Source organism: Solanum tuberosum, unplaced genomic scaffold, assembly GCF_000226075.1.
Source record: "Solanum tuberosum cultivar DM 1-3 516 R44 unplaced genomic scaffold, SolTub_3.0 scf00496, whole genome shotgun sequence".
Taxonomy (NCBI): domain Eukaryota; kingdom Viridiplantae; phylum Streptophyta; class Magnoliopsida; order Solanales; family Solanaceae; genus Solanum; species Solanum tuberosum.
Window position 1 is genome coordinate 200293 of NW_006239424.1, and position 23860 is coordinate 224152.

A 23860-nucleotide genomic window follows, 5' to 3' on the forward strand; every position below is an offset into this window, starting at 1 on the left:
CATTTATTTTGAATTAATAATTTGCTATAATGCACAATTTCCCCTTAAATATTTCGATCACATCTTATAACTCAAATAAACTCTAAATTAGTTATTGAGTTCAAGCCTCTTTTTGCATAATACATAATATATAACTATTTAATTTGGTTTCGATTAATTGACATTTACGTTCTTCAATTTTAGGAGTGTAGAAGTAGATAAGACACATACGTCATACATGACAATTCACGTCTTACGTGTATTATATCACGTAGGACACATATGCCTATTTGTTCAAGTTTAAATAAGTTTAAATATTTACTTATGAACACCTAAATTTAGATGATATAAGACAAATCAAATGACACATTTATGTATTATGTTTTTTAATAACCTTATGTTGTCTACATATATCATAATCTTTTATGCACCACATAAAAAAAGAAAGACTTATTTATAATATAAAAAAAATAAAAAAATAAAAAATAAACTTGAGTTGAGATTATGGAAAAGAGGAGGACAAAATTGGATAAATTCAATGTGGACTACCAACTATTTGAAATTTCCAAATATCCCCCAAAAGTACAATTGTGTGTCAATTTGGTTGCGGAAGTTTCTTGAAAATGGTTGGAGAAGAGCAGAAGGAAAGGAGGTCTACTGCCAATCTGAATTCAGTATTTTATGCAGAATCATACCATCCAATTCAAGCTGGAAGTATCGATGGCACTGACATCCTTCCCCATGATAACGCCATTTACAGAGCTCTTCTTTGCTCTAATGCCGGCTTGTGTTAGTGATTTCATAGCTTTAACCCTTCTTTTTTCACCCCTAATTCTTCCCAATTTCACCTCTTTTCCCATTTTTCAGATGACCCTTTTGGTGACCCAAAGGCTATTGGTGATCCTTATTCTACTCTCTTTGTTGGTCATTTGTCTCAGTTTACCACTGAACAAACTCTTCTAAAGGTAACCTTTTCTGTGTTTTTCTTTTTTTTTGAACTTGAGAAGCTGTTAACTTATCTGGGTTTTTTTTCGTATTAGTTTGGGTTTAAAGGTTGTATCTTTTTTTTTTTTGCCTTTCTTTGTTACTCTTGTGCTGTTCTTGTTGTTTGCTTATTGTCTAATTGGTGTTGTTGATTTGATTATATATTTCGGGTTGTGTTTATTTGCAGGAAATGAACAAGTATGGAAGGGTGAAGAACTTAAGAATTGTTAGACACATTGGTAATGACTGTTTCTTCCAAAATTACTTGTTTATGTGGTGTTTCAGATTTTGTGTTGTGAGGTTTAGTGTATATTGGAAATCATTGACAATATGCTGGTATAGACACTTATTGCAAAAAGAAAAGATTTTACTTTCTGAAGAATTGAAGTGCATATGATATGGAAGCAACTTGGAGGTAAAATTCTCTCATATTCTCTTCACTTTTGCAGTAACGGGTGCCTCACGTGGTTATGCATTTGTTGAATTTGAAACAGATAGAGACATGCGACGAGCATATACGGTAATATGATCTCACTAATAGTGACACTTATTTCCTCATTTTGTGAATCTTTTTAGGTGCTGGCCAATCTTTTCTGCATATCACAACCAGGAGATAGTGTGATGCTTGTACATTGTTTTAATGGACTATACAGGGGATACTTGGGAAAATAAGTAGAGTAATTGTACTAGAGAAACCTATAGAGAAATTTTAAGTATCAAAATGAAGGATCAAGAAGACTTGCAGTACTAGCTGTTAGCTTAGTTATGTGAAATAGCAGCATTAAATACTTACGCCTAACCCTTCTTTAGTGTGACCTGTACAAGATTTTTAAGACTAAACAGCTCTTTGCTCCCTTCTGAATTGCTGAAATACCCAAAGGGATGTAAATGTACTTGGCTACTGTATCTAATGTGGTTTGTTGGAGCTAGAGTCCTTCCTAATCACGAGAAGGAGGTTGCTAGGATTGGGAACTGGTTATTGAAGACTGTGATTTGTTATGTCTAACTAATTTGTGTGGATACGTTGATTTAAAGTTGTTTAAATACCAACTGTTTATATAAGGAAGACGAGTCATTGTCCTTGAAATACCCAAATAATTAAATTGATCTATGTTCAATTTCTCATTTACCAAACTCATTGCCTCTCTTGTTCATTTTGTTATTCACATACTGCAGGATGCTCATCATAAGGTTATTGATGATTCTGAAATAATAGTGGACTACAACAGGCAAAGGTTAATGTCAGGCTGGATTCCAAGAAGATTAGGTTAGTTTCTTTAGTCTGATATCCGTCTTCTTGAAGTTTTAATTTGCTATTAAACCTATTATCAAGATTATTCTATTTGACAGGAGGTGGTCTTGGCGGAAAGAAGGAATCTGGGCAACTTCGTTTTGGAGGTCGTGAAAGACCATTTCGTGCTCCACTGTAAGTATTCTTACTTCAGGTTAAGATAAAAGAGAACTGGAGAATTGTCTCATATTCTTACGCGCTCTAAAGTCGTCCTTGCATTTTCATCCATTAGATTCTTTTTACTTGTGAAAGCTAAGCATGTTTATGAAGTTAAAGGGTATTAATTTAGTTTAATAAGCATTATGTGGAGAATGGTAGAGGGACATGCCCATTATCCACTGAGTTTGAGCAGTGCATCACTTGCCCTCTGGGATTTCTCAGTTGCTAAAGAAAATAAAATAACTTTTACAAGCATTATACAGTTAATAGGTCAAGGATATGATTTCCGTCAGAATCCTTTCCCACATGTCTTACCCAAGTCCTTCAAAAAATTTGGTAAGATAAAAACCTTTAATCTTGTTTCACATAGACTAACATGCCTTTTGGGCTGTCGAAAAGAATGTCATACCTAATCATGAAGTTGGAAGATTGTGTGAAAAAGCTTTTATAAGGTCTTTGAGGAAGTTTAGTTAGTCTATAATAAAGACTTGGACTTTACTCTTTGCTAGTTTGGGCTTACTGGTTAAGGCGTTAAGCTTATAACATTGCTCCAAGTGATTGAGTGGACAGTCAGTAAAGGTCATTTACACCTTTGGTTGGCTTTGTTGAGCATAATTGCATGTCTTTCTTCCGTGGGCCTTGGATAATGGACTCGGGGATGGGTATAAATGGGATATCCTACATATTTAAAAACAAAATCGGATATCTCAGGAATCTTATCCCTCCAAACCTGGGTAGAAATGAGGAAGGCTTGAATAGATTTATGACTTTATCCTGCTTCAGTGACAGTTTGCCGGTGACCTGTCCTAAAGAAGAGGAAGTATAAAAGGGGGAGCAGGTGAAGAAAGACAGAAGAGAGTAATGAATCTATTCTAAAGGAAAAATATAACAAAAGATGGAAGAGAGTGAGTTGGCTTTTGCTCTTACCTCCATTATACTTGAGGATGAACAAAGGACTTTTTGGGGAGCTTACCCGGTGAGATTGTAATCCCAAATAAATTATACCCCTTCTCAGGTAGTGTAATCTGGCAAATAATCCAGTTCGATATTTAAATGTTACCAAATGTAGGATAAATTTCTTCTATCCTAATAAAATCCGCTATCTGGCTACTGATTCTTATGATTTGCTGTTGCTGGATACTGGATTAGATTAGGCAGGATAAATTTATCCCCCACAGGTAGCTTTTTGTATGTAAAGCTGGATTAATGCTCTCTTCTAATACCAGATCAACTAACATAGCTGGCCTTTCTCTTCCATTTTTTGGAGGGGTGTGGGGAAAGGAGAATGGGAAGAGGATTACAATCTCAACAGGTAAGCTTGCAAAAAATTTAACTGTTGCCCCTCATGTAAAAATAGGAGGAATGAAGTTGGGCATAGGCCCTTCATTTTTTTCTGTTTTCCTCGTTTTGCCCATCACTAGTAAACTCTTACTCCTCACCAGGAACCCCTCATCCTGTCAAAAGACTGCTATGGCTATGAGATTGTTTGTTTCATTACTTAACTTGAGGTTGTCTTTCTGCACTTTGCAGATTCATTGATAGAACCATGATTGCTCTTGTAGTATAATTGCCCACAGTTGATTTTGAAAGATGACTCTCTTGTTTATTTTTCAAATAAAATCTTGTCAATGTTACTAAAATATTCCAGCTTACTCTTTTCTATTTGCTTGTATGAAGTAACCAGACCTAGATATTAATCCCAATGTCTCTCAATTTGTTTCCTGTCATTCTATTTTATTGTTTTTTGTTTTTTTATTGATATGTGGTTGAGTACTGGTATTCCGACTCTGAAGATTATGTTGTGCCTCAACAGAAGGGAACACAGTTTTGTTGAGGAAAAAATAAATAAAAAGATGGAACATTCCATAGGTCTGAACAGTGCTTAATGCCTTAGCTTGCTACAGGGCATTGTCTTGAAGACATTCTCCTATTGCACTATTTTCCATGCTACTATTTTGTATATGCATTTTTCGCTAACTTCAGGATTCTTCTGGAAACAGACGGCCAATTCCGTGGGATGATTTAAAGAGGCTTGGTATACCACCACCTCCTGAGGGAAGATACATGTCACGATTTCAGGTAATCCAGTTCTTGCACATTTGGTTTTGGCCTTTTGGGGAAAACATAGGTGATCTCTTGAAAACCGTATTGTTCAAGAGATAGGTGATCTCTTGAAAACCGTTTTGCTCTTACCATTATCCATGGCTGTCAAGTTCTCTGACTGAAATTATTTGATACAAAAGTGACTCTTAATCCTCTGGAGAAAGTACTGGTAAAGTCAAAATGAGAAAGTTGAGTCTGGATAATTATGGTATACAGGACGTAAATTGAATTTATCCGTTTAGTGATTCTGATGACTTGAATAAATCCTGTGTAGGCTCCATCACCACCCAGGCGAGCAAGAAGCTTGGAGGATGCTAGAGACTCTTCTCACAAGCATGTTAAAAGAAGCAACCATTCTCATAGACAGGACAGGTCAATAAGTCGAGAGCGCTCATCTGGAAGACAGGAGAGGTCCATGGACAAGGAAGATTTCTCTCATAGACAGAGAACTCATGGAAGGAAACGAGGTGATCGAAGGTCCCCCAACCATGATCATTCATCGGATAGGAGTTCAATGGACAGAAACAGACATTCTCGCAAGCGCCAAAAGAGTAGCAGAGACAGGCATGACATGAAATCTCCCAGTCTTGATCATTCATCTGATGAAACTTCAACGTACAGAGAAGAACGTCGTCAATCACACAATGCACGAGACGACAGATGGTCTCCAAGAACAGATGATCCATTTGGTGACACTTAAATATCAGGAAGAACATCATAGACCACATACTAAGCACTCATATGGTGGTGATGGCTGATGGTCCCCTAGCCGAGATGTACCTTTTGATGAAGCTTCTATTCGATAACATGAACCACATTCGTAGTAGTAAAACTCGTGGATGAGTGAGAATATACGAATATTTTTGTTAGATGATTTCCCCTTAAGTTCTAACTTCTAGCTTAGGTAGTTTTGCTTTCTAAAAGAGTAATTTTATGGGGATGACTCCCCCATAGTATGTTAAAGCACTCTATTCCTCAGATTCTGGGAATGTTGTAAAAGATAAACAATCTTGCTTCAAAAAGGTTTCGTTTTGTTCGTATTATCTGTCTTTTTAAAATTTTTGCACACCCCTTGAGAAAAATACTATATACTAGCATTTGTATTTGTCTAAATTATCCCTTACATCTCCTTAAGCATATCACTTGTTTAACACCACTATTTGAAGACAAGTAGTAGTAAACACAATGATGAAGCAATTTTTCATTCAAATTCAGCCATGTTTACCTTACACAAGTAATTTATTCATCTGCTTATTTCTGAGTCAACTTAAAAGCTTGAATAAAAAGTACAAAAATCATAGTGTCTTGTGTAAAAAAATTCAAGATGTAGCTGCACCAAGCAAGCGAAGAACAAGATGAAGAGTGGACTCTTTTTTTATGTCATAATCCTTCACAGTACCATTTTCCAGTTGCTTGCCACCAAATATTAGCCTCTGATGTTCTGCTTTTATCCCTGTTTTTTCATAGATTTTGTCTTTCACACTATCAATGGTGTCAAAGGTTTCCACATCTAGTGTCATGGTCTGGCCTGTGAGTGATTTGACAAATATCTGCATCCTTTATATAATTTTTTTGTACCTAAATAAAAGAACAATGAAATACCTCACATTCCAATAATTATCAAGGGTCCGCTCTACCACTGAACTAATAGCTAGCCATACTCCCTGTAGGAATAGTTCAATGTAAGAAATATTTGACCAATTGCAACTATCCATTACAAAACCAAAACATTTGTTCTTACAAGTAAATACTCAAGATCCAAGTAGACTAACTAACGATATTTGTTGCATAAATTTAAGATCAAGCAATTCCATTGAACTAAGTATAATTACTATATGTGTTACAAGTTATAACATGTACAATGTCAAAAAGAAAAGTGAGAGTACCTTAGATAAATCCAAAGAGGTGCAGAGGCTAAATTAAGGCCAAAGAACCAGAAAATAATGTTGAGGTTTGTGTATAGACAAGATGGCTTCTTATAATGGCAAGTTACACATTTGGTCGTCGTCTAAAATAATTATATTCACTAGCTAAATATATATATTTTTTATATAAAATATGTATATTTTATGTTTATCACATATTAATATATAAAAATATGCATTTTCTGACTGTTATTTTGAGGGACAGCTATTATATAAATTTCTCTGTATTTCTTAATGAGGACACATTAATCATTTCTTTTTAGAAAAATAATAAAATGTTAAAGTCAGCCAGCGACTAAGTCATATGAATCACATAATACAACACGGTTTGACGTGTACGTATGCACAAAATTCTTTGTTTTTAAAAATAAAATACTCAGCTAAATTGCATTTGTATGACCAAGAAAGAAATCACATGGCTAATGCATATAACTTAAATGTCAAACTTTGAGGACGGGGTTTAGTGGACACTCGATGACGTGAGACATGAATTTTGAAGGTATTTAAATGATCATTTATAAGTAGGATTGTTCAACAGACACAGTGAAGATGCGTTGAGGTCATGTCTAAATGTTCATCCTCAAAATTAGAGTGTTCAATTGTCAGTTAAGGCCAAATTAAAATAGATATTATGTCAACTTAAGTCCAATCGAGAAACATAGTAGAAAGTTGTTATATTAATAAGATTCTTAATATATACCTTATTCATTTATTCATTACACTCTTTTATCAAAGTAACATTCCTTTGATTCCTCAACTTGATATTATAATACAATCATTTCTTGAAGATAACATAGTCTGACGATTAGCTATAACAATATATTCATGAGCAAGAGCGTATTTCACAATTTTTCTAAGTCGAGTCATGAGCCCTCTTCAGACTTTTCGCCAACAACTTAGAAGAAGAAATAGTTCCAACAACTCCTAAAAGCCCACCAATAACGATGAGAACAACGTTAAGAATCAAACTCATCCTCGAAATTTCTCCCCAAAAAATCTTAGTGTAAAAAGCACAAGGGAAAATGACACATATCCCAACACCAACTAATGAGCCAGTGAGACTAAGAACATGTTCAAAATATGGCACACTAAGGGCCAAAATCAAGATTACTAGTAACAAAATTGATCCAACAATTCCTCTTATCATCATCTTGACTTTAGATTTCATTGAAGATGGCAAATTTTCTTCTAACTCAATAGCAATTGGTGCAAATTCCAGTGCATATTTTGTCATTGGTGTGAGTATTGTTGCCCATAATGCAAATTTTGTGATGATTTGGTCATGGGGCATACTTAGAGTTATTTGTGAACTCACTTGTGGACCAAAGAGTTTTGCTCCCATAAAACCTAAGGATATATATAGCGTTGTCACTAATGAAAAGCTCACTATTGATACCTTCAAACACAATAAAAATAAAATTAATTAGTACAACAGAATTAGGCAGTACATATATATATATATTCTATTCTAGCATGTTATATAACTTTTCTTTTAAGTAATTGTGATGCCACACAAAAGAGAAAATGATGGATGGTTAATTAGTCATTATTTTTTTTATGATGGTGGTGTCCAGGCCAGCTTTCGCACACCTCGACTAATTCCACAGAACACATGTCACCTCCCACCAGCAACATGACATATGGGAAGACTATGATGCATGAAAAAGAAAGCCAACTAATTATTAGTTCAAAAAAATAAATACTACATACCTTGGTGAATTTTGAAGGGTCTTTCATTGCTGTGTAGATATTAGGAAAAACAATATGTCCAGCATAGCTGAAAATATAAAGTCCAGATATTGAAGGAATATTTTGTAAATGAAGAAATGGTATTTGATGATTAGCTTTTATACCACCAAAAATAGCAGTACATGCCACAGTAACAAATATTAAAAGTGACATAAAAATTCCCCCACTTGAAAGAAAAGAAATAGAAGAAAAATTTCTTAACCAAAGGCTAGGAATAGCTATAAGAATAGCAATTGTTGTTAATATTTGTGAAGTAGATAAGTGAAATAAAATCCCTTTTAATTTAAAATTTGTGTTTATGAACACAATGGACAAGTTGTCATGTAGAGAAATTGTGTAAGAAATAAGGGCCATGAAAATTTCTAAGTATATAAAAGATGTGACTATGATTCTCCCTTTTGTTCCAAATGCTTGGTGTCCAATATCTTTATAGTCTTTTGATTTGGGATTCTTTTGTAGACATTTTCCAAGTAGATGGGAAGTATAAGCACATATTATTCCAAGTCCTATAAGAATTATTGAAGACATCCACCCTCCATTTTCTAAAGCATATGGAGTTGATAGTTGTCCAAGACCTATATATATAAGAAGAAAAAAAAAACAATTTTGTTAGTGAAGTTATAGCAATAGCCAAATACCTTTTTTTATTTTTCTGCTGATTTATGAATCTTTTTCAGACTGTGTTTTGAGTAAACTAAAAATCTTATGAGAAAATGTTAGACGATGGTCTATTTGAGGTATTATAAAAGGTGAGAGGAAACAACTGACCTATAAGCATTCCAATCATATTGATAACAGCATGAAGAAAAGTGGTGTTGGATTTCACATGTTGATGATAAGCCAAACTCTCCAAATCCTTAGAGTTTTCTCCAATATTATTGGAGCTATTTTCACTTGTCACTTGATGAGGCAAACAACAAGTTGAATCAAGGCATAATTGTTTTCCATTGGACTTGCAACTCTTGTTACACATTGTGTATATCTTCTTAGAATGGTGAGTATTGATATGCATGCAAAGTTCAACTCATATTTATAGCTTTTAATTTAGAGTTAAGTTGTAGAAGCTAACTCATTTTAACTCCTATTTGTGAGAATCTACTTTAATTTCTCTCACTGTTTTTTTAAATTAATCAAAATGCATGCATGTTGCTAAGAGAGAATCTAGCTAATATATGTATGTTATATATCCCTTTTCTCTAGCTGACTTTGATGAATTTTCACTCATCGATGAACAAATATATTCTTTATTCGTAATATATTTAATGTAACATAGAGATATATGTAACGAAGAGATATATGTTATTATGTGAAGTATTACAAGTAAATAAATTAAAATTGAATCAAGAAACATGTTGATTTGATCCTCTCAAAGTGGATTCTATGACATAAGATGATTCTCCCAAAAATGTGGGAAGATTCTTGTGGGTGGGCAGCTCATGGGTTTCACAAAATTCGACATTTATAATTTTGCTTTGATATAAAGTGTGAGTTTCAGGCAAAGAGGATTCGGTTAATGAACCCCTATTATCCCAAGTTAGTTTCGCTCGTGGATATGTAGTATTTAATTTTGATTAATACTTGCGCATATAGAGTGTCTGTATTAAATCATGAATTAGTGAAAATATAAATTATCTATATTTGTGCATTTATAGATTTAAATGAAACTAGGTATGAATATTGATTTAATGAAGATATATATTTATGAATTTATCGATTTGAATAAATGCTAGGTGCGGATATTTTTTTTACCTTTAATTTGTGCATCTATTGGATTGTAGTGGATGAAGAAAAATTTTCCAATTGGAATTGCAAAAGCTGATTCTGTGACATATACAGCCTAACATGACCTTATATTATATTCCCTACTAGGAATTGGGATTAACCAAAGTTAACTAAAGTAAAATTTCATCATCTTATGGGCTATACCATTATCACAACTAAATTCAATTAACCAAATATTATTCTTTATTTATTAAAAATAGTCTGTTACCTACAGGATAAAGGTACTCACGATGTTTATTTCTTCTATATATCGATGATATTTTACGTAAAATCAATGTGTATGCATTCTCACATATAGATATTATACTTTGTTAATGACATAAGTTTTTTTCTATTAAAATTGTAAATAGTTATGTTGTAGCATTAGTTTCCTCGTTTAAGCAGTGTGAAAAAAAGAATTTTAATATACTAATGGTTGCAGAAGAATCTGATTTTATATCATCTTATTCTCCATGATAATTTTCTTAGGTTTCATTTTTCCTATTTTAAAATATTTCTTGGATGACTTAACCAAAATGATGCTCAAAGAATCATATCCAAATAGAATATATATATATACTACATTTGTTTAAGGAAAAACATAAAATGAAAAATTCTCCTTGCTTGCGTAATTAAATATTTTAAAACATGAAAGTGTTTTTTACATGGATACAGCTAGACTTTATGTTTTATATAGATATATTAAACCTGTTTTGTCTCATAAAATGAATATACTGTACAAGCCAACATCATTCTGTAGACGTCAGCTTTTATGTTAGTTTGATTGGTATTATGCTAATGGTTTTCTTGACATGAGTGTAGAAAGATGAAGACTGTCAAATTATGGACAATATTCACGATGCTTTATAAATTATCATCTCTACTTAAAGAGTGTCATAAATTGTTTATAAACTTTAACCAACCCATATCTTCTTATTGGATGGCTTGCCATGCAAATTCCACCCCTACCTATATTTATATTGGGGAATGACTCACTTTGCATACCTCAACATTAAAGCCACAGTCCATTAAAAAGAGTAACCATGCACGTTGTTGTTCAGAAAGTCTGTCTCTCGGGCCTTTCACTTCAACGAGTTTTGCTTCACCTCTGTAGTTATCATGGAAGCGCCACAGCAATAAGTCGGGCATTCCACTAGACCAGCTCCTGTAATCTTGAGCCAAATTCCGACAGATTGATGCAAGACAAGGACCTCCGATGCATGTAACTGCTGCTCGGAGCTCAGACAGAGAATGCTTGTCCCACTTAACTCCTCTACAGACTGTTCCCACATGTGATTCCCATGACATGATAAGTAACTCTTCCGCCATGCCATGCTCAATCTTATCTAGAAGACCTTCTACAAGACCCCTTCTGACTTCATAAAAGCTATCAGTTTCAAGATCCAAAGGTGCAGTCTGCAAAAAGAAAAGACTTCATTTCTCAAAAATTCTTGCAGATCAAAAAACTGAATAGCACACCATGAATGTCAAACAGAAAAACGAGTAAATGGTTGTAGATCTTTCTGAAGTAGTTTGAACAGTGATTGTAGATCCAAGATATCATACTACCTTGCTTTTGTTGCTTTCTAGTCTAGCAATACCCCCTAAAATAATTGTTTATTAAAGAAAACAAAAGTAAACAACCATCATCAGCCAATAAAGGGGATATGAGGAACAAGGAAAATTAGTGTCTTCCGAGAACACATTGGATCCTATTTTCAAATGCTATTATGACTGTTGAGCAGAACTTATAATTAACCTAGTATAAATGGGCAGACCATGAGAATCATAATCATCAACTTTCACATTGCTCATTAATTGTGAAGTTAAGCATATTGTTTCTTCAATCATTAAACAAAGCTAGTGTTTATCTGCTAAGACAATAGCTTCATGTTGTGTAACTGAATTATCAACAGAGTTATCACTTATCAGCACAACCATTTAGCATGGAAGTCCTGACAATAGCAAGGCCACCTATACCGGAGTCTATGGAAAACATCAAGCAGAAAATACCTGAAATTTGGTACGGAATACATTTGGTACATCAGCAAATACAATGTCCCACATTAGAAGCCCGAAAATAGTCAACCAAATCCCACTCTCAGTGTGAACACCCTGCCAGCATCCTCCTTCTCCAGCATAATACTCAAGAGCAAGCTCTTCTACTCCACAACGTTCTCCATCCTCGCCATAAAAGACATTCTTCACCCCTGTTTTGCAGTTCACTGGTCTGCCCTGAACCTGAACCTAAATAATTATGGAGGATGAATCTGTAACTGTAGTATGATATTCATATCTTAAGAAAATGGGCGAAGAGCAACATGGTCAAATCAGAGATGGAATGAAATACCTCAACTATCTTCCTATTGATGGAATTCGAAAAACTGGGAGTTTTCCAACGTCTAGGGGGCTTACCCAACCGCAGAACCCGCCTCTGTAGAGCCACTATACAGCCAGCGCGAACCCAAGAATCTAGCAACCCCTTTTCAGCTACTTCAAGACTCTCATCAAGGCAACCAACATGCTCCAAATCAATTGAGAGCCTCAGAGTCCAATATCCCCTTCTTCGATCAGATTTAAATTTAACTAACAGCAGCTTAAGCAAATTGATTGCATCTTTATACCTGAAAAAGTATCCTCACTAAAAATGCTTAATACACAAGAAACTTCACTTAAAACAGTATCACCACCATTACAAGAAAATGTCCAATGAAGAGTGTACATACATCCATGATCCACCTGACTCTATTCCCGTTTATTTTTTGTCATAGCATGAACTTGCGCACTGTTTAACAATATTCACAGAGGCTCATAAACCATCTGAAATAAGTCCACTTATAAAGACAACCTCCCAGGCAATTCACTCAATTCAATTCACCATACTGGCCCTCATCAGATCATCAATCAGTCCTTTTACTAGCCCCGCAATCAATTTATAGAAAAAACACTCAGATCAAATGAGAAAACATGCACAAAGGTGGACTATCACTTGTTAGAAAGAATTGATGTAAAATATTCTGAAAGAATCTGAGAATCCAACCTAAGACCATAAGGCAATGATGGAGCTGCCTCGGACATTGTAACCTCTTTGGCAACCCTACACAATCAATAAGGGACAAGTGTATTCTCTAACACCCTCCCACACATGTAACCCCGTTCTTGGGTTTACACGTGAATGAACACTGAATTGTTTTTTTTTGGGTTTTCCTTTTGAGAAGATTGAAGAGCTGACCTGACGTAGAAAAGATGTTCAACTGGCTGAAAAGACTGCCTGGACGGTGAGCAGGCTAAAGTGGACTTGGAGCAAAGTTTGTGGCTCAAGGAGCTGCTAAATAAAAGAGAGAAGCCCAGACAACTTTATGGCTGAGTTGAAAGAGAAGCCCAAACATCAGAATATGAAGAGAGAAAGCATTGAGAAAGTAGGATTCACCAAAGCTTGCTCTGATACCATGAGAAAGAATTTGAACTAACCCAAACCCTTAAGCAATGGGCATAATGGCCCAAGATATTACTAACCCCTTTGGTAATCCTTACACAATCAATAAAGGACAAATGTATTCTCTAACTTTAAAGACAATTAGATGGCCTCTATCGCCCAGAAAGGGCCAATTAAATGATATCTACGTTCAAAAATACCAATATAAAGATCTATGATTTACCTCTACCATTTTTCTTTTCCCTCTTTTGTTGATTGACATACAACACATACCAGTGACTAAACTCTGTAATGTCAAACGATAGAAGGAAAAAAATGGTTGAAGAATGTCAAACAGCTGTCCTCAGAATACCCAACTCATGTCATGATGAAGACAATAAGAAGTGTAACCTTCTAGAAGTGTGATTCATAGATTCACTCCAATGACTAAAAGAAGATTAAATGAGATAAGCAACATACTTAGTGTAGTCCCACAAGTGGGGTTTGGAGATGGTAAGATGTACCCAAACTTCACACCTACCTTTGCCACGTATTAATGAGATACTTAAGGATAAATCATTTCTAATGCTTAGGAGTATATTTGGACTTTCTCCTAATAGAAAATAAAATAAATGAGTATGTGCTCCATAACTCTAGTGAGTAAGATGACAAAATGAGTACTTGAAGGCTCCAGAAAAGATAACCTGATCTTAGGAGAATGAGACTGACTTACAAAAACCTAACTATTGAACTTTTAAGGCAAATATGATTTCATGAAGTAGAGAACTCCTGACAACTTAGTGAAAGACAAACCTCTATGAAAATTTACTGTCCAAATACAACTCACTGTTTTCCCCAATTATGGAAACACAACATATCAGAAATTAACCAGCTTATGGAACTGAACATAAACCATAAACCTATTTACAAGAGCTTACCCTATGCAAATTTTCTATTCTTCTTTCAGTCGTAACACGCACCATTACCCCCTACTTTTACTGCAATAAAAAAAAGACAACCCCAAGAAGAGGGGCACCATAGAACTCCCCCCCTCCTTTTTTGTTTTATGCATCTGAACAAGCAAAATACTAGTTCTCTAATCATCTCATTCCTCTAGAAGATTTTTTATTATTCAAAGAATCATTTCATTCTCATTAGGTAAAATTAGCTACTATACTGTAAAATTCTTCTTCCTCGTGGATCATGGAAGATCTAAATTGCAACTTTAGTTTTCTAGGGGATGAAGCTGATTTCCAGAATAATCTGTGATAATATTGACATAGTGTTTTATTTCAAAAAAATAATAATATTGATATAGTGTTTGAAAGAACGAACTCAGTTGCAAGTTCACAAAAGGTAAGATTCATTAGAGAATTAACTTCTAATCAAGCACGTTGGACCTCCTCACCTACGTTCATGCTCCAGGAAAGAAACACCCAACAGGATCACCTTAGAATATACCCAACTGGCTGAAAAGCAAGATAAAAATGCAGTCATCGACCCAAAATGTGATGATCTATCTTCCTCCACGAAGCTAGATACGTGAGAGGCAGAAATCTCAATGCATCTTGATACCAACTCATTGTTGTTCTCGTCAAGAGACTCATCCATAACTTGTGCAACCTCAATGGCCTAAGGGCATTAAATTCAAACTAAATAAAGGAAAAAGTTTTTGTTCTTTTGACAGCAGCTAATAAGGGCAGAAAGTATCTTTTCACAAGAGTTAGCATACCTCCTCATAAGACAATAGGTCACTTCTGTCTGGAAAAATCTGGTCTGTGAATATGCAGTTATAAGCAGGATATTTTACAATGCCCAAGTCAACAAGTAAGAATGCTGACAGGTCCTGCTCTCCATTCAGAAAAAATAATCTCTGAAGGAAGAAAAAGTTAGAAGGGTATATGCCAAACAATGTTTATTATATAGAGGCTAGACGACATAATAGAGATTTCTCCAAAATCACCTCAGCACGCCAAAAGACAGATTCAGCCAATGCAGATATCCTGATACAGCTTCCAGTTTTTCCTAGAATCATACTTTGAAGATTGGGGCTGCAGTGATGTCATTTTGAAGCAATTACATGAAAGAGTATTAAGGTGTGGTACAGAGTGACAGCAGCGGGATAAAGAATTTCAAAAACAACCTACCATAAACCACTTTCATATGCACCAAGAAGCCGAGCAACGTAATCCTGCTTTCTTATACCATGATCAGAGTTCCGGACAATCTTCTTATGTGACTGAACTAAATCTCAAAATAAAACACATTTGTAAGAAAGATGTATGTAACTCAAACAAGACAATCGGAAGGCCATTATCATTGAACATGGAAGTCCCACGAACAAAGGGAAGAATGCAATGAACAACTAAGGAAGCATCTATAATATTTTACTTCAGAGACACATAAAATTGGCGGAGTGTCTATTGAAAATAGCGGTAATCTCGGCATACACTCTACCCTCTCCAGAACCCACTAAGTGGGATTATATTGGGCATGTTGTGGTTGTAGAGACACATAAAATCACTAACCCTAATCTTCCAAGAGATCCTGATCTGACTACAACTACTTTTTGGCAAAACTTTGGAAGAAAACGCTAGATGCAACTAATCAACGAAACACCTCAGAAAAGCAACAACTAAAAACTTACAGCTGTCAAGTTGCCTGCAGCACAGCTATGATGACAGCAGGTGGAGAGGAAAAATGGAACTTTTTGCTATACCGCCCTAACTGTATCTAGTTATTTATTTCTTTTTAACTTACATTTTTCACTTCCCTCAATTGCACTGAGCCAATTACTCTTCTTTCCTTATGTCTCTTCCTTGTGCAAAGAAAGCTTAGTCAGACAGAAATTAAGAACTGAACACATATCCAGAGAAGACCGAAGGCAAAGCACAAGCTCTGACAAGGGCATGAAAGTACCACATTTTCCCTTCTACTTTGAGAATATTTTAAAATAAACAAAGCTTAACCCCTATTGTAAGGCAACATATTCCTTTTTTTTTATCTTCCTTTTTGATGAAGTGTTAAAAGGGTAACATACATCATCCAGATAATCAGTTGTAAGTAGAGTGTGACCATGTTATTAGCAATTAATACACAAAACATACAAAAGCGGTGATTCCTACAATTTTAGGACTCTTAGTTTCAATGGTCCAATTAATTAGGATGAACGAATCTCTATAAACATATTATGGTATCTACATACAAGAAAAGGAACACAATTGAAGAAAAAAAAGAATAAGAAGGCAATATTAAAATGATGCTGAAATGGGTGTACAGATCTGAGTAAAAAGATTTGGTGATAGCTGACCACCAAAGTTGGAGTGGCAGAAGATTAGTTATTTATTTTCCTTGATTCTTTTTTTAGTGCTAAGAATTGTATGGCCCGTATCTGTCCACACAGTATCCTGTTTCTGTGTAGTCATCAGAAGCCAATCTCATTATTGGAGCATTAACTATGGCATCAATCAAATTTAGAGGGAGCCTTCCATAATGCTCCAAGCCTTTCATGACCTAAAGATAGCTTCTTCTTTAAACTCACAAGACAGTCTACTAGGAAGAAATATTAAATGATATTGCAAATGCATTAACAAGACTGAATTTCATTTATTAAATCTTTTGATTGCTTGGAGATTAAATCGGCAATGTCAAGTCACATACAAGTAAACTAAACATCCACCTTACAGTAACAGAAAAGAAACTCCCTTAATGATGAAAGTCAGGACATAATTACCAAAAGGAGAATGATGTGTATCAAGATAAGCTTTGAAGTAGGAGTCTTAAGAGTGGATGGCAAATTTAATATGTTATAGAAATAAAAAGAAAAAATTGCAATAATTTTCACAAGGTTTTCTATAAGGAATAATCCCCCACATGTTTGGTCTCAATAACTATTCTACTAGTTCCCAATCTTTTAACTGTCCATCTTTCAACCTGTATAGCTTTTGTGTTACTTAGTTAAGAGTAATATATTCCAATAAAGCAAACTGCAGGCTCTAATTTCCACCATGTACTACTCCCTCAGTTCCAAAATAAGTGGTGGTGTTTTGTCCTTCTCATTTTGTTTCAAATTAAGTTGTATTCTAGGTTTCAAGAAGGAATTGATCTTATTCTTCCAAAATTAACCTCGTTTTAATACATGAAGTTTTTCACCATAAAGAATCATATCTTTTTTCAAGGCATGTGGAACATATAAAAACATAATAAAGAAACAAGAACCTTGTTAAGACTGTAGAGGTCCCGTAGTTCACCAACATTAAGAACATCCAATACCTCCTTCAAGTCACCAATTTGTAGTTTATCAATTGATTCGAATAAAGTAACACATTCTGCTTCTGCAAAGTAAAAGAGGATGACTTAAATGATGTTGCATTCAGCTTCTCTTAGAGCAAGACTATATAGAATTTACCACAGCGTTATAGAATTTGTCTACCCGAAAGACCCTTCACAGCTTCTTTATAATCACATATTTCAGCATATGATATGCTAGCTGTCCGAAACCATGGCCCTAAGGTAAGAAAAAAAAGGAATCTAATAAGATCAAGAAACTTCTTGAATCATCCAGCAATGAATCATTCAAATTTTCATGAATACAGAGTAAAAGAAGAAAAACACAACATGATAAGCTTTAGTTGTACAAATAGAAGAACTTGAAACCACGCCCTTCTAATATGATTCCGGATAGCAACCGAATTACCAGTGAATGTAGAGTAAGTGATGTAACATTAAGTAGAAGAAGCCAATTCAATACTACCATGGTCTCATATATAAGGTAGACTATTCATTATGGGTCTGTAGCAGTCAGGAAAAGGTAGTGTCCAAAAAAAAATGGTATCATGAAAATAGCAACTAATTGAACCACATGTGTGATCTAGCAGTAGCTGAAGCTGGAATGAACCAAAGGTGACCAAGGTTCAAATTTTAGCAAAGGCAGGTAGGTGATTTTTCCACATCTATCTTAAGTCTTGGTAGCAATATTATATGAAATCTATTCTAATAGAAGGACACTGGGACCCGGCAGAATAGTTGAGGCAAGCTGACCCATACACAAACATTATCATGAAAATACAAAGAAATAAGAACACTGCAATAAGTCATTTCCAATAAACAACTCTAGCAGACATTGAAAGGCCTTATGATTAATAAACAAGCAGCACATCTGGACTCCATAAATAAAGATTTTGTCATCTACAAGAAGTGGCAGTACCCAAGCTTAAGTGGATAAGATCTAGAAATTAACCAACTCTAGAATATTAAAGTTGCAAGCCAAAAGAGCTATTGAAATCGAACACCTTTACGTGCATAAAGCCGAGCAAAGAGCCTCTGACTATCATCTGAGAGTGATAAAAAACCTTCTGTACCAATAGAGCATAAAAATAGAGTTATATATGCAAATTTATCAAAGATTATCTGGGATGATCCAAGTGCTGAAGATGATCATACTCAATAAGGTCTTCTCGCCTTCAGCAAAAAGATGTGCGTTGATCTTCAAAACCTCCTTTAGTAACAATAGAAGGTTATGCTGGTATTTTGCAGGGATAGGAGGGCGAGTCTTCGAGAATTCAGCAGCACATAGAGCATTTCTCCTAAAGGAATTAAATTCTTGGAGACTAGAGGAGTCCTTATCACCAAAAGAAGCAATGCTAGAGGAATATATCTGAATTGGGACAACTGCATGAGGATGCCGTGGAATAGAAGTTATATGGCCCTGAATCCATGTAAGCTAGTGATCAGTCCATACTTACGAAAATCCATAATTTGAATTGACACAAGTAAATAGTGAACAGAAAACAAACGGCCGGGAGAACACAAAGATATTTACTAGAATTTACAGCTAGCTGGAGCTCTCATTGTTTTTCTTAATTCGTTAAAATGCTACTTCTATATTGTATAGGATTTCTTGTATTGGAAGGTTATTGAACAACCTTTAACAGGTCCAATAGCCTCACTAGCAAATAAATGTGGCTGATATTGAAGTGGCTAAACGGTTTATATTTACTTTTACTTGTAAGTTGGCTTTTATGCTGGAACCAAATGGTGTGCAAGACCAAATCTATGTACAGTTACAGATGAATGCAGAACTATTATTCAGTGCCAGACAGAATGAACTGAAATACAACTACGCTTCAATATAAATTACCAGTGCTTATATATATACCCTACTTCGTAAATTTGATCATTTTTCATTCTTCCAAATGCCAAGGCACCTGCAAGGGAATTTTCACATCCAACTTCCATCCATATAAGGGACATAGAATGTTATTTTCTTACAAAAACCCAAATATTCCAAGCATGTTATAGCTAATCATAACCATTAAACCAAGATTTAATGGTTGGACTCCTCATTCTTACCCAAATCCCCCAATGACAAAATTTGAGATTTTGGTCATTCATTTACTTTTGGCCTTTGGATAAGAATAGTTAGCTTATAGGGTAATGTAGAGACTTGATTTGGGTGGTTGAAATTATATGAAGTGAACCAAGGATTCACCTTAAGTGTTGCAGCATGAGCTAGGTGGCATAGGGCCAAACCCCAAAGTTTGAAATAATAACATAGGCTAGGAAGGAATGGTGGTCAAGGATTAGGGTAGAAGGTTAGTAGACAATCGAGTGCGGTTGCACTTAATGTAGGAGAGGAAGGGGCTAGTCTCCTCTTCTCCTTATTAGTACTCTTGTAGTATCATACCCTCCAAATTTTAATACTATATGTTGCTTCTTTAGCTTCGTTTATCTTTACTATTTTGCTGCCTTATTTTTTTCAAATCTATTTTGATCACACTTCCCTGAGTTGAGTAGGGGTAAGGTTTTCAGACCATAAATCACTTTGTATGTACCCCAACTCTATGTAGAAAATTCTAAGAATAGATGCAGTTTACAAGTAGATCATGGCATTAGTAGTATCAAGAAATGAAGGTAATCAATAAAATCAGAGTAGTTTAATATTGCACCAGCAATAGAACTTCAGAAAAGAAGAAGAGGTAGTAGTGGAGATAAAAGTAGGGAAAAATAAGTAGCTGAAGAGATTAAAATCCTTGACAAGAACCACTACCTCAAATGGTATTAATTCATATTTACCAAGAGCAAACTTGCCACTGCATAACTCCTATTAACCGACTGAGAGCCAAGAAATATAACTTAGAAATAAAGATAGCTTGCTTGTACTTGTAAGTGGAAGCCCTTGGTTAGCACTGTTACAGTATACCCTCTTTTTTCTCTTCATAGGTCCTATGACTATCTAATCTTCACCATTGAAAACCTACAGTGCCATATAGATATTGTTTTGGAAATTATTTTACAGCAACAATAAGTACATCTCAGTCCCAAACAAGTTGGGGATGCATGAAATTGACTAGTTTTCTGTTGGTTGCCAGCCTACCCCATTCCTTCCCCCTTATCCGAGCTTGGTACTGGAAATATGAACAGTGTTTCTAAATAAATTATTGTGGGTAAAACAAGACAAAGTCATCTAGTAATCATAGTTTATTTATTATTATTTTAAGTTCTTTGTGTGTTGCCACAAAAAGTTCTCCACATAAGTCCTACTTTTTAACCAAAATATTTTGAAAATGCTTCATCAGACATTGAAATGGTTCATATATACTTGTCCTTCTAAAATATTCATACTAAATATGCTTTCAGATATTTAAATACAATAAGAGCAAAGGTAAGACAAATTGAAGCTTGTATGGGAAATGGAAAAACTTAGAATATGACCACAAAATGTCTAGTATTATTACCTCAAACCTCATCTGGAAATTGTCAATCAATGGAGATACATATTTTGCCAATTCCCTGGGGATAAAACCTAGCTCTTTACTGTGACCGGTATCTTTTATTAGAACCTGCCAGAATATACGAGCAATGCTTTTTACACGTCCTGAGATACAATGTTACCAAATTTTTTTAAGAAGGTACAATGTTACCAATTAAAGATAACCATAGTGAAGATCAACCTTGATTGCATTTGGATCCTTGACATTCTCGGAATCTCTTGAAAGCATCACCATTGCTCCAATAATTAACTCTGTCTCATCAGCAAACTTACGGCCAACAATGAAAGTATCAAGCAAAATCTTAGAGTTATCATCATCTTCCAAAGGTTCCACAAATGTAGGAGTCCTGTTTTCAGAAAGTGACAAAGGCGAGCCTGTGAAGTTGTCAATTCTATCATCACTTATTTGGTGTTGAGGAAAAACCTCTAGCCCCACAATTTGCATCGACTTTGCACCAGACAGAGGTTTGCATTCATTATCGAAATCAGGGAGACCATCTAAGTTTTCCGCTCGATCAACCCTATTACAGATACTACTATTTCTCGTGAAAATATTCGATCTGCTGGTTGTCAGAGTAAGTGAGACTGAAGATGAACTGGATTCATCTTGGACATTATTTTTTGAAACATCTGAGTTTGTCATTTCAGAAGCCAGAGCATGGATATCACCATCATTTGCACTTGAACCAAACTCTGTCCTTGTCAAGTCTGAATCAATGGATGAGGCTGTAACTTTAGGTCGTGTGCAAAATTTCAACTGGAAAAGGGTGCACTGGCTCAATTTGCGTTTAGTTCCTCTAGCAAGGCATTTATCTGAAAAATAATGTTCCATTGTAAGTTTACATATAGCTCAAAAGTCAAACAAATAAAAGAACAGATCAATTAAAAAGATTAAAAACAAAACAATTAACTTGTTGCTAAAGCTGCAACAAAGACAAGCTTCTTAGTAGACTTCACAAAAGGAATAGGGGTAAACAAGTGGACTGAATTCCATGGTTCTCTTTTTGTAGTTGTATTTTACCTTGTAAAATTGGGTTTTATGTCTACTGGGAAAAAATGAGAAATAGTAGTCTAGTGGCAATGTCAAATTATTGAATTCACATGATGCCTAAGTAGAGAACAGGTTCCTCTCTTAATTTAAATGTTCTTTCTTGAGATTTTTTTTCTTTGAGATGCCGATTAAATAAACACTGCAAAAGGAATACTCACTCAACAATTTCAAAATGAATTCTTTACATTTTGAAAGCAAGAAATCTCAGTAGCATTAGGAGCACACAGTGGCGTAGGCACATGTATGCCAGGGTGTCCAATTGGACACCCTTCGTTGGAAAAAAATACCACATATACAAGTAAAATTATATACGAAGTGATTAAATAACATATTTTGAACATCCTTGATATAATAGGTTGTTATAGCCTAGTGATTTAAGATGTCTTGAATGTATATTTCGACATCTTTAATGAGCAGTGCTCACGTGTTCAAATCTCACATGGAACAATATTTTCCCCTTTTTAAAAAGAACTTTTGTTATTTAATTTTTGGACCCTCTTCCTAAAATTCCTGGCTCCGCCACTGGGAGCACATGCATTCTCCATCCTAGCTCAACTCATTAACATTCTGGAAATAAGTTCATAACTCATCCATAATTGACAAATTGGTAATCCAAGAAATTTAAAATTTCAAATACCTCCACAAAAGCAGATAAAAAATTTTAACTTTACATGTTTGAGTTCAAATTTCTACCACAAGCCATTTGATTTACTGGTTTAAAATCTTATCATTTGTACTTTGTGGATTTTTTTCACACATATATTGATTTTGAAGCAGAACTACTGGATTGGTCGAATTCCCCCATCTGAACTTCTCCAGCAACTTGAGCACTTTCCTTAAATGCAAAGCATAATTGCAACAACACGCATAAAAACATAACAAGATACCATTTTTACTCTACTATCAAGCTAAATATAGAAGAAAGTATCCTAAATTACTCAAAAAAAAAAATATTAACATCAAGAAAAGAAGGAACTTGTACCTAAATGAGAGTTAATAACAGGTTCTTCACCTCGAACCTTCGTCCCACAAACAGGACAATCAACCCATTCCTCATCACCATTTCCATTTCCATTTCCACTTTCCTCATCACCATTTCCATTTCCATTTCCACTTTCAGTGTTTACCTCATCCTTATCTTCTTTACAACCAATCTGTAAATCATCGAATGCAATTGTTTAACAGTGAATCTATATTAACAGAGAATGACATATTGTGTAAACAGTTATTGGAAAAACTGGTACCTGAGGAACAGATGAAGTGATAAGAGAACGGCGACGGAGAAATCGCCGACGCCGACCTATTAATCTGACCAAACTTTCTCGCCCTTTGAGCATCATAGAAAAAACCCTAATCTGTATCTAGCAGCTTTCGCTGGAAGGAAGATCTACGAGAGGACAGTCAGTTCATGGAGACATATTTATAGAGATAATTGACTCCCGCCAAAGTAGAAACCATTTTCTTTTTTTTTTCTTTTCCACTCTTAATAATTAAAGGAATACCTTGGAACCCATAAGGGATTTAGTCTGACTTTTAGCGGTAGTCAGCTGTCCTCGTTCTCCTCTTTGAATTGCCCTATTGAGTCAGGGTCGGTGCTTGCAAAAATATACTTCCTTCGTTCACTTTTATTTGTCCAATTATGTTACATAAGTACGTTTTCATTTATTTTTAT

General features: G+C 34.9%; 3 protein-coding genes and 1 long non-coding RNA gene across 10 annotated transcripts; 1 reads left to right on the plus strand and 3 right to left on the minus strand.

The window, feature by feature from the left end:
* The first annotated feature begins 534 nt into the window (after positions 1 to 534).
* LOC102599679 (U11/U12 small nuclear ribonucleoprotein 35 kDa protein) lies at positions 535 to 5556 on the plus strand. The gene is made up of 8 exons (XM_006364614.2): positions 535 to 768; positions 847 to 944; positions 1151 to 1202; positions 1413 to 1483; positions 2140 to 2230; positions 2314 to 2389; positions 4414 to 4492; positions 4791 to 5556. The coding sequence occupies exons 1-8, from the start codon at positions 603 to 605 to the stop codon at positions 5214 to 5216; spliced, it is 1059 nt and encodes a 352-aa protein (XP_006364676.1). The 5' UTR covers positions 535 to 602; the 3' UTR covers positions 5217 to 5556.
* Positions 5557 to 5693: 137 nt separating this feature from the next.
* On the minus strand, positions 5694 to 6522 carry LOC107058386 (uncharacterized). The gene is made up of 2 exons (XR_001472002.1): positions 6403 to 6522; positions 5694 to 6180 (listed from the first exon to the last, which is right to left on the minus strand). It is a non-coding gene; the product is annotated as an uncharacterized lncRNA (long non-coding RNA).
* A 772-nt stretch (positions 6523 to 7294) lies between these two features.
* Positions 7295 to 9163, minus strand: LOC102578958 (vacuolar amino acid transporter 1). The gene is made up of 3 exons (XM_006364637.1): positions 8959 to 9163; positions 8152 to 8765; positions 7295 to 7837 (listed from the first exon to the last, which is right to left on the minus strand). Exons 1-3 carry the CDS (start codon positions 9161 to 9163, stop codon positions 7295 to 7297), a joined length of 1362 nt encoding a protein of 453 aa, XP_006364699.1.
* Positions 9164 to 10792: 1629 nt separating this feature from the next.
* On the minus strand, positions 10793 to 23788 carry LOC102600013 (fanconi-associated nuclease 1 homolog). Of its 7 annotated transcripts, none has more exons than XM_006364617.2 (15): positions 23433 to 23785; positions 23171 to 23342; positions 21319 to 21950; positions 21103 to 21207; positions 18809 to 19073; positions 18658 to 18720; positions 17799 to 17873; positions 17585 to 17700; positions 15514 to 15605; positions 15330 to 15417; positions 15099 to 15239; positions 14775 to 14998; positions 12302 to 12575; positions 11965 to 12192; positions 10793 to 11367 (listed from the first exon to the last, which is right to left on the minus strand). In XM_006364617.2, exons 1-15 carry the CDS (start codon positions 23526 to 23528, stop codon positions 10927 to 10929), a joined length of 3012 nt encoding a protein of 1003 aa, XP_006364679.1. In that variant the 5' UTR covers positions 23529 to 23785; the 3' UTR covers positions 10793 to 10926. The 7 variants fall into 7 exon arrangements, with proteins under 7 accessions (XP_006364679.1, XP_015159519.1, XP_015159520.1 ...); XM_015304033.1 differs by having other exon boundaries at positions 11965 to 12198; positions 18658 to 18717; positions 23433 to 23784; XM_015304034.1 differs by having other exon boundaries at positions 11965 to 12198; positions 17639 to 17700; positions 23433 to 23784.
* Between the last annotated feature and the right edge of the window lie 72 nt (positions 23789 to 23860).